We start from the raw sequence: 11,881 nt of genomic DNA, 5'->3' as shown, positions 1-11,881 counted from the left end.
CTCTGGCTTTAAAATCGTTTGTAGTTGTTTGTAGTAGCGTTTATTTCGTTTGTAGTTGCATGAAAACCTACGAAAAGTCACTAAACTCCAAGCTCTGGCTTTAAAACCGTTTGTAGTTGTTTGTGGTAGCGTTTATTTCGTTTGTAGTTACATGAAAACCCACGAAAAGTCACTAAACTCCAAACTCTGGCTTTAAAATTGTTTGTAGTTGTTTGTAGTAGCATTTATTTCGTTTGTAGTTCTTCGAAAACTGACGAAAAGTCACTAAACTCCAAGCCCTGGCTTTAAAATCGTTTGTAATTGTTTGTAGTAGCGTTTATTTCGTTTGTCGGGTTGAAGTTGAAGGCTTGAAGTCGGGTGCCAGGTTCACATAGGTTTTACATAGTCGTAATATTCTATGTCTAGACTGATATCAGAACGTCATCGATGAAGTTGCTGCTGGATGATGATTGGAATTCTGACAATGCAATAGATGGTAGACTAATTTGACTCTGTATAACAACGTATAACGCAAAATTGTATTTGTATCGATTTTAATGCCATTTCAAGAATATAATAAACTGTACGATACTTCGTACTCTTCCGAAACGAGCTATAAGAGGCGGCGCGCAAGGCAGCCACCGGTAGCATGTAAAACTGTTATCTCGACTCGACTTCTCTTTGTTGGTTTACGTGTTTCGAGAAGCGGCCGCGCAGGTTTTATTAGACGGGTTACCAAATACGAAAGTCCGGAGTAAATGTATGGAGCGTCAGCGCAGAGATCTGAGGCTTGTTTAAGAACCAATTACAATTTTTCAATTAAATGCGAGTGAGACGCCGGCGGAATGCCGGGAATGTGCACAAATGATCGCAACTCCTTTCTGCAGGTACCGACGTGGCGGTATTCTCACATCTACGCGATCTAGAGGCCGGATTCCCGGTACGTATTTAATCGTCGTTCCCGGACAAATGTTTCTTGAAGTGTTGGTTTATTTACTGACTTAAATTTGTATGTACTGATTCATAATGCTGGTCTCGGTTTGATAAAAAAAATTATAAGGGGCTGAGAACTGAAAGAGATACTTACTTGTGGTACTGCGCCTGCAGGAAATTGAACTCTTCCTTTATCCTGTCGCAGGACTCGCCCACCGTAAATTTAAACGGTTGGCCGGGCTGTGGCGGACCCTGTTGAAAAAAAAACTTGCGTTAAAACCAAAAATAATCGAAGAAAAATGGTTAAGTAGGAAATAGATAGATAGATAGAAGATAAATGAACTAAAATATACAAGTTATAAAATAAACAATATACCTTTGTATACCATTTTTTTAAATATCTACAGTAGGATCGTATTCGATGCAAAGTAGAGCAAAAAATTTTCGGTCTTTTATCAAAGGAAAAACGTGTCATCATTTTTAAGACGCGTAAAATAAATCATTTCAAATTTAAAATGAAACTGAATGTAAAATCTGAAATACCGCATCATACGCATTGTGTTCTGGTAGTAGTTGTAATCGCCCAGGTGCATCGAGTGTATGAAGTGGTCGGTTATACGTCAAATACTAATCTGGCAAGTTTGGTCATAAATCAGAGACCGTCTCGAAAAAACAAGTAAACAACAGTGGCGCGTACTGAGGTAAAATGTAGTACATATGTGGAGTTTAAGAAACAAATTTACATTTAGAATAAAGGAATTTTTTAAGGAACAGGGGTGCCAGACGTGAACGGATCCCTCCATCCTTTCATAATGCATAAAGAAATTATTCAATTTCTAAACCCCTTAAAACCGTACTGTACTGGATCCCTTGACAGGCAATGATTTATTACATTGCATCGAATATGATTCTACTATAGTCTAGACATGGATAGTGTGATCTGTGTACACCACAATTCTCTTTATTCATGTTACTATTAGGATATTTAGGTGCGACAAAATGTACACATGTAAAAAGTTCTCCAAAATCTAGGAATGCATTAGAAACGGTTTAATAGTAGTTGATTTATTTAACTTCAATTTCGATCGGAAATTGGTTTCATCTATGTCAAGTTTTGATGTTTTGTAAGCCAAATAATCAACAAAATTAACAATTTTATGTAAATGTCAAAGGTGAGGACAATTTCATAAATTTAAAAAGTATGCTTTGAAAAACAATTGTTACCTGCGCATAGCATCATTAAAATATCTAGGTATTATATTTAATTAAGAACACATTTATTTGGCAAGCGCATATCATAATCTTGAAATTATAAAATCGTTTTCCAGTCAAGATTATTTACCAAATAGATTTACTTAATTAAAAATTATGAAATGCTTTTATATTATTTAATATTATTAATTCAGGATTGTGATACGCCTGAACAGGTTTACCACAAAAATGTATCCTTGCCTCAAAATACTCATTTTTTTTATAAAACGTACCAAACAGGATTTTAAAAAAGCAAGAAGCCAGAACAAATGAATACCTGTCATCGAAATGTTTATGATGTGCTCCTGTATAATTTTGCTCCTGCAAAAAATGCAGGCTGTCTTTTTTCTCAAAAAAAAATGTTTTTGGTTATGTCTTTAAATCGATGTTCAATTATTTCTCTGATTACCAACCACCAATTTTTCAGGAACAAATCAGTTCTTTAATAAAAAAAATCTTTGGACATCACATTCTACAAAAAAATTTGAAACGAAAATTGGAAGAACTTGGAACAAACCCCTTGAAAAAATAAACCTCAATGAGTATAAAAATAACATATTATATGCCTTCAAATCTCAAAATGGTTCTGCTCAAAGGCCAATTAACAAAAGGAAATATAATGTATTTCATTTAAAACAACAAAAAGGAACAAAAGCTCCATTTTTTATGAGTAAACATAGAAAAGAAACAAGGTATCAATTATCCATAACTAAAAAAACTATCCAGTGTTTTTCAACTAAATTTCAACATATAAGCAAACGAAAGAATCGAGCTCAAAAAATAACATGATTTGCAAAATTTACTTGAAAAAGAAGATCTTCGAATTCCATGTGTGATGCTTCTGACTCCACAGTAACAAGCTCTTGGTTATTTTTAATGAAAATGGCCCGACAATTTTTTATTTGAAAAAGTTGCTATAGGTAATATATTTTTAGAATATATAATACCTATTATGTCATTTGTATGGCAAACGTAAGGATTAGAACCATTTATGTGCTATATTTTAATAAGTCAAAATATTCCTGACGTTTTTTTAAACTTTTTCTGAAATAAAATCGTTTTTTTTCTAACGCAAGCAACCAATCAATAATAAAATTATTTTTAGCAAAATTTTTAGCCACATCTCCCATACTACTAGACCTACACTCGCCAGACCCCAGTCCTTCTAAATCCTACCAAAGAATGGTAAAAAGAAAACTATTTACTTTTCCAATATCTTCACAGTTTGACAGAATCTATAGTATTCATAAAATGCCTTAATTATCTGTTACTGTTACTTTTAGTTAGTAGGTATAATCAGTGTTTGTATAGTTTTTCCGATCCTAATCGAAGAACCACGAAGTTGGCAGTATGTACCAGGTTCGGTCGCTGACGCAGCAACTCGGCATTGAAATATTTGAAAAACTTGTTTCCATATTTATTTAGCCATACCCATATACGGGTCTGGTCGAACTAAACGTGAAAATGGTAAAAATGTATTCGCCCAGCTGAAGAATGTGCGCGCGGGCAAACGGCATATAACACAGCTGCACTGGGCAACTGGGCAATAAATCTCAATTATTGACAAGTGGTTGACAAATTGCCTAGCAGTGCAGTGCATCAATGCAATTTGGTGTGATTCAGGCAATTTAAATTTATTATAGGCACCTTCTATTAATCATCAAAGGGAGAAATAAGAGGGATATTTTGTTTACTAATATTATTACAACATGCCAGTTTGGAGACCTTTTGAAACGGAACAAAATGAAATTTACCATCAATATAATAAAATTGTTTGAGGACATAAATAATAATTAAAATATGTTGTTGGCCAAATGAACATATGAAATATTTATAATTTTTTACTTTTCTCAACAAACATTTTTAGGACGCCTATGAAACTCATTAAATTTTATTGCTAGGCGTTTTATACATGTTCAACTGACTCAGTTTTTTTTTGTTAATAAAATAAATATACTGCAAAAAATTCTACAAATATTAATAATCATAAGAATACGATCGTTAAGTAATTTCAGTGCTTGGATTTTCTTTGAAAAATGTTACGAGGAAGGAACCAATTACCCAGCGAAGATCTCGACTTGTAACTGTTTCAAAGAAGCAATCATTTTAGACTGTTCGAAACAGCGGTACAATGCGAGACATCTCAAAGCACTTCCTACGAAGACAGACTACCAGCGTTCCCAGCGGATTTATTTATATATATACCGTTTCCTTTGAGGTCCACTGCTTCCTGCAGAACGACGCCACCTCGGCCGCCCGTCGACAAAAAGCTGTTTGCACGGGAAATATTGAAACTGCGATTACAGGGCAAGATTTGTCGTGCAAATATCCCGTCCAAACAGCCAAGAATGCTCTGTTTGCGTAAGGCCGAGTTTGTTTTCGAAATGTATAACACACAGCGCCCATAGAAATGCTTTGTGGTGACAGCTGCCTTCCTGTGGCGAATTTCAGACTCGGGCACGACAATAGGGCCACGATCCGACGGACAATGCCGTCATTCAGGCGATTGTACGCTCCTTTCCTCGGTCAGCCAGCAAAAGGAACGGTTCGCCGTCTGTGTCTCGCATTTGGCGAATTCAAATATCAAGAAGGCAGAGTTTCCACCAAAATACGTTTCAGAACCTACACTCATATGAATCAAAACGACCTCTATAATAGCAGTGAGGAAATGAACATGTTTAATCAGGATACAAAGAATTAGAAAGAAAATTCAACTAGGTTCATTTTTAATTAAAAAAAAAATAATTTGGCAAAATTTTTGGATTATTTTGCTTTTTTTCACAATTGTATCGTATTGTATTAGAAAATTGAGAGTCGTACTTCGTATACTGGTCAGAATCATTGTCCTGTCTAATGAAATGTGCTTGAGAAGAGTTGACGTTCGATCGCCTTTACTGATAGCTTCCCATAATAACAATGAAACGCTTTTTGGGGATTCCGGGCTCTGTGAACTTCCTTTACTCTGACTTCATGTGTCTGGAGCAGTCTAAAGCTTTATGGACAACACCGGTGGTTAAATTCAAAATGTCGATGAATATTTCCATTCGAAGCATCGATTAATATCGTAACCGAAGAAAATTTCGATTCGCAACATAGGTTACAAAGCGATTTGAAAGATTAGTGAAAACTGATTCAATTAATAATAAGTTTTGAACCGATACTGTTTCTTTAAATGGTGTTACAGCTGTTTTCTGGCTTCGCAAACGATTTTGGTGTAGAAATTAGAAAGATGAGTAAATTTGGACACTATATACAGGGTATCCCAAAAGTATGGAAACCCCAGAATAGCTCGGATGTAATGGGCTATATGGAAAAACGTTTCATACAAAGGTTTCAGGTTTTTTTCCGGGCTATTCAATGATGACCTTGGTCTTGACCTTGAAGGTCATCTCAAGGTCAAGGTCATTTTTCAAATGGAAATCCCTACTTTTTATCAGGCCGTTGGAAAGAGTGGAAAATTTTATGTCTGAATATGACTTTGACCATGGTCAAGGTCATTAGAAGGTCAAATAAGATTTTTTATGGATACCGCCTGGAAACCGCAGAATAACTCGGAAGTAAAGGGACATACGGAAAAGCGTTTCATACAAAAGTGTTCTGAAGTGGTCTAAAAAATAGGTCATGAAGTCATATTCGGAAGCAAAATTTTCCGCTCTTTCTAACTCCACAATAAAAAATATGGGTTATCCTCACAAGATTGACCTCTACCTTGAAATAACCTTGATTTCAAGGTCATGGTCAAAGCCAAATTCGGACGTAAAATTTTCCGCGATAAAAAGTAGGTGTTCCCATTTGAAAAATGACCTTGTCCTTGAAATGACCTTCAACGTCAAGACCAAGGTCAATGTCAAATTGTAGGTCATCATTGAATAGCCCGGAAAAAATCCTGAAACTTTTGTATGAAACGTTTTTCCGTATAGCCCTTTACTTCCGAGTTATTCTGGGGTTTCCATACTTTTGGGATACCCTGTATAGAGGGTGTCCTAGAAAACCAAGAAAGTCAGGACAGGCATTGATTATTGAACTGCATTTTGCAATTTGGCACTATGGAAGAACGCCCTTCTTTGAATTATGGTCGTCTGCAAAGGGTTATTGAAAATTATTTTGGTCAATGTTGACCTTATAGCCTTGCTTTGTTTACGAATATCATACAAATTTTCAAAAATTTGGAAGTGTGATGAAGAATTTCGCACCTGTGCTATCGAAGGTGGTTGGGCGATTAGGGGCATGCGGGGTCAGCGTCGTCTTCTACAGCTGTAAGTTTTGGCGGCATTTGGGAGTAAGGAATATTGCCGGAAACTTTGTAAACATGCGTGGAATTCCAATTCTAATTTCTAGATTTTTCAGCATTCCTCAAGCTGAGGGCAACAATTCTGCATTAAATCGCAATTTTCATAAATCTGTGTGACTCAAGCAAGTCGGAAGCGGTACGACATCCAGGGAGACAATGAGAAATGTAGAGTTAGGCACTAATAGGCCGTACACGTGATTTCACAGTTGCCGGACCGTGTCCTCGCCAACATAAAGGTGTATAATGGCACCGGCAGAATTCCAGTAACCAGATGGCCTGTCCTTTTACAGACATTTCGACCATTTGCCCCAAGACTTCGCCTTGTACAGTAGGCAGGCGTCGTTCGCCAACATGCGAGCCTCGTTCGTGTCGACTACCCATTGTATGTTAATATCGTCCCTTTCGAATGCACTCGCCATGTTTACCCGTTGGTTTTACACGAACGATGGAGTTTCTGTAGTTGCCCAACTAAATGTCCGATAAATTTGCCGCAGAATCTTTGAAAGACGCCAGCAAACGGGAGCCATTTTCGAGACTGATTGACTAACTCTGGAAAATTACAAAAATTCTTACGCGGATTGTATTATTTAATTTTTATAGTAGATCTAAACACTTTTTATATTTTACATAAAAATGTCTCGAAGATTTCAGGGTGGTATCTCGTCAGGATAGCGAGAGATCAGGAAATATAGAAGTTGTTGAGGTCAGCGGGGATCACCACCTTGTGACCTTGGATATGACCCTGAGGGTCATTTTCAAGGACATTTGAAGGTGAGTGATTTTATTCAGATTATTCAGAGGTTAAAACTTAATTAAAAACATTTGACAAGATTTACTGATGTGAACTTTATAAAGATTTTGAAATCTATCAACACATAGTTCAAAGGGTCATCCGAGTCTATCATGAAATGACCTAGACTTGACCTTAAAATCTAACTGCAAGGTCTTTTGTTGTTGAGTTTTTGGCGCTTATTTCTGCGACACTGTATATTTCCTCATAAGAGTTTTGTTCTTAGTGTACAAAATAAGGAAAACGGATTTTCTTTTTCTACATTCTAGAAAAAGAAAATTTAAGTCGGCCAAAAAATAAAGAAGTTACAGACTTGTATCACATTTAAGCGCGACACCCTGTATATACAATTTTTTTTTCAAAAAATAAATACTTAATTGTGTCCAGCAAATATTTCAATTAATTTTAACTGTTTAAATTAATTTTGGAACTAATTATTTAGTTCTCCCATTCATATAACTGCCTTATTAACAGATAAGTACAAATTTAACGACGTAATAGGCCCATTCAGTAAAAATTTTTTATTGCATATTTTAAAAGTTTACCCTTTAATTAGTTAGTATGCCAAAAATCAATTTTTTGTTTCAACGAGAAATGTGTGAAATAAATTAATGAAAACAGAGCGCGGAAAAACGTTGAGCAATCATTGCCTGACGTCATAATACCGGTACGGGCGACTGGCAGAACACTCCGCTCACTTTCATCCCATTCTGTGTTAATACATACGGTGTGTGGTTCACTTGGCAGTTTCGTTAATCATTGTTTTTATGTCTAAATGGGTCGAAACCGAAGATTGTACAAATATTGAATAGTTCCAGGATGCAAAAGTACCTCAGGATCGACTCCGAATAAAATATTTATTTCATTACCGAAAAATGAAAAGTTTGTGTGATGTTATCCACGGTTTCCCCAGCCACGGTATGCAACTCAATACCACCTTCGTTTTTCTTTGGTTGCCCGTCTAGGGTTTTGTATATATTATTATTTCAACATTTAGAGCAAAATTTTAAAATTTATACCGAAAAAAAAATTCTACCCTATCTAAATGTTCGTGTTCACAAAAAATTCGAAATACGTCGGCGAGAGGGACCTATAAGCAACTCAGAACCACCCTCGTTTTTCTTTAGTTGCCCGTCTAAGGGGTTATAAATATTATTATTTAAACATTTAGAGCAGAATTTTCAAATTTATGTCGAAAAAAAAAATTTTGCCCCATCTATACGTTCCCGTCCACAAAAATTTCGAAATACGTTGCGAGAGGCACCTATAAGCAATTTATTTAAATAATAATATTTTACAACCCCCTAGACGAGCAACCAAAGAAAAACGAGGGTGGTTCTGAGTTGCTCGCACATACACGTCGTCGCATACATCCACAAGTACCGAGTCTAGTACGTTGGGTACATTTGTACAAAAATGGAAAGCAACAGAAAATGTAGAAAAGTGAACCATTTACGTCATTGAGAAAAATCCGAAAATGTATTTAGATATTCCAAGACATGCTATGTTTATAGTAAATATGTTGTGTGAAAAATGCATTTCAACAAGACTTGATGTATATCTCTTATACACTCTCTATTTATACACTTAAAAATATAGGTATATAATATAGGTAAGAGTATAGCAAATATCTACACATCTCTCCGTCTGCTCGCGACTTGATCGCCGAGTGGCCGGTATCGTGACGTCATTAGCTGTTCTCTCGCAGTGTCGACCTTTTTAAGGGTCTTACAAATTCAGAATTAAATATATCACTTATTATTAATCCTATTGACCTAATTTTTTTAAGATATATTTAGGTGGTTAAATACTATCAGAAAATGAAAGAAAAAGTTTAAAATTATATATCACTGAATGGGCCTATTGCCTCTAAAAAGTAATATTTTTCCCAATTAAATCTTTTCTTCAGTGTACAATTAAAAGCTGTAAGCTTTGTTTATATCTTCCAACTAAAAGCGCGTCAACACTATTTTTTCTAAGTCTGAACACTCCCTTAACGAGAAAATCGTTAAACATAATTACTAGGGCCGCGTTAATGTTAAAATCTACACACCAGATGAAAATTAAAGCGAACAACCGAACAAGTGAATGAACCTAATATCAAACTTTCGCCTTCCGTGTTGCGAACTTCCACGAGCAAGTGTTAATGGCTTCCAACGATCTCCTCGTCCCTAGTTTCGGAAAAACCCACCCCTCGGTTCGCGTGTCGGGAGAAATAGAGTCGTCAGCTGACATTAGCGGGTGATAATGCGAACTTGCGTGACCGCGGGCAATCTCTGCGACTGTGTGCGTGCTTTTGCGTAGCCCGGATTGGAAACAATGGGTACGGGGGGCATTTTACACAGGCCGCCTCGCCCGGCGTCGATAAACATTCCGGGAACATGCTTGGACTTTGACCCGCATATGCGGACCTTGTTATTAACTCTCGAGAGGTTAGGCAATAAATCTCAGAAGTCCTGTTGGACAAGAAATCGGAAGTCTGAGGTACATAACGCGATTCCGTCTCATTTTTTTGGAGTGCCCGAGGGACATGCGCTTAGCCCAGTGCTTTTGACTAGTTGCCTGGATGACTTATTACAAAAACAATCAACCATTAAATGTAATAAGAAAATTTAGTTTCTTTAAAGTGCATAAAATATTAATTTAAAAAACTTCTCAAAATTGCTGCTCTACATACAGCAGCGAGCTCGGACAGTGTCGTCTGGTGTTTTTTTTCGAAACATAGGCGAAAACTGTCATGCTTCTCATGTACGATAATTATAATAATATATTAATAAAAATGTTTGTTTTCTTAAAATGTGAAATAAAATCGTATTTAGACAAGGCGAAAACCTCACATTCGTGGGAGAAATTTTCCGACTCGATTTTTTTGCATATTCAGATGTTCCTTAACCCATTTGTTTAAATAAACTTTTTTAAACAAATTGTAAAAATTCTTCACTCCGGAAATTTTTATTTAGGTTTTCTGGCACATTATAAACAAAAAAGTTCCTATGCACTATGCCTCTAAAATTGATCAAATGTATTTGATACTATTGCCCTTTTATTTTTGTTCTGCACTCTATTCGTACAATTTTGAATTAATTAAATAAAATTATTATGAAATATGAAATATAAATAATCAATTTTTACATTATTTTATGAGTAGTAATAGTACTTAGAATGCTAAATTCAAAGAACATAAGCTGAAGCCGCTAAACGAAATAGCGAATCCGCGTATGAGAGAGGCGCGCGCGCGGCTCCTAGCGCTTTATTAACAATTAAAAAACAAGGCTATAGAATAATGCGAGTCCCAAAAACTCTTCAGCATCTTGTAGGAGGATGTTTAAACTTTAATTTAGGTACCTGGCAACATCCAAAATAACAATTTTTAACCCAGAAATCGGCCGTTGAAAATCGTCATTTTCGCATTTTTAGCAACTTAAATTGTATATAACTTTAAAACTATCAATTTTAGAGGCATAGTACATAGGAATTTTTTTGTTTATAATGTGCCAGAAAACCTACAAAAAATCCGGAGCGAAAAACCAATTTTTACAATTTGTTAAAACAAATGGGCACCAGATTTCCGGCCGGCATCATCTTGATTCATGTTAAGGAACATCTCACGAATCTGACTGTGAATATGCAAAAAAATCGAGTCGGAAAATTTCTTCCACGAATACGAGGTTTTCGCCTTGTCTAATTAATCTTTAATTTCGAACAAACAAACGTCCATTGTCCCTTACAATAAAAGGCGTAAAGAACGTCGAGCACGGATACTAATTGCGATTGCGAGGGAGCATGCGGGGAGAAGTGACAGTTTATAATAACAGAATTAATCCCGCGCTATTGCCGCAGATAGTCACTGAATGGCACTTAAGAAGGGCCTATTAAGCAGCTTTCTGCCCGACCGGTCAGCTGGCAACGGGAGATTAGCCGACAGTCGGGGATAATTTACGGGCCGCGCCATATCGGGCGAAGTCATCCACTCCATCATATACGCCGCCGACCTGTTAATTAGTATAATGACGTTTTAATAAGATGGCTCTGCCATGCATATGTATGCGCGCCGCGCGATTGTTTTATTGTCGCCGGCCAGCTGCTCGCTGCAGTGCGGTGTTGCCGTTTTTTTACACCGTCCTTGGAAACGGAAAATGAGTTCACGACTACCCTTTTGGTTTTCCATTTTGTGCGTATCACAACTATAATCATGGTTAAAAAAGATGTATCACTTTTATTGCAGTAACATTTAATAATATTCAATTTATACCTACCTCTGTGTTTGTAGTAGAAAGTAGTGTATATTGTGAAATATTTACTAAAATATACAGGGTGTTAAAAAAGAGTGTAAAATATTTAAGGAGGTAATAGTATGAACCAAAATAAGCAGAAAAGTCTCAATAAACATGGGTCCGCAAAGTAACGGTTGCGGAAATATGGAATGTTTTATGTCTTTTAGTCCCTTTTTTTATTTTGCAAAGACGTTGCATATTTTCTTATAATAGTTGGTTGATGTTTAGTGAAATAAACAGTACGTATTTGACAGTTGTTCTCAGTGCACAAGTTTTCTTTCGCTATGGCTGGTTACTTTAACGCAGAATTAACAGACATGCATTTCATGTATGGTCGTGCTAATGGGAACGCCACCGAAGCGC

At 36.3% G+C, this 11,881-nt stretch overlaps 1 protein-coding gene across 1 annotated transcript in view; it reads right to left on the bottom strand.

The window, feature by feature from the left end:
* The window catches only part of LOC108913147 (transducin-like enhancer protein 4), a 369,612-nt gene that overhangs the window by 265,750 nt on the left and 91,981 nt on the right, over positions 1-11,881 (bottom strand). The window contains exon 2 of the mRNA XM_018718638.2: positions 1,067-1,164. Within this exon, the coding sequence (XP_018574154.1) occupies positions 1,067-1,164 (98 nt within the window). The remainder of the gene's footprint in view (positions 1-1,066; positions 1,165-11,881) is intronic.

This window comes from Anoplophora glabripennis, unplaced genomic scaffold (assembly GCF_000390285.2).
Source record: "Anoplophora glabripennis isolate ALB-LARVAE unplaced genomic scaffold, Agla_2.0 scaffold30, whole genome shotgun sequence".
NCBI lineage: Eukaryota > Metazoa > Arthropoda > Insecta > Coleoptera > Cerambycidae > Anoplophora > Anoplophora glabripennis.
This window is presented reverse-complemented; position numbering and strand designations above follow the sequence as displayed.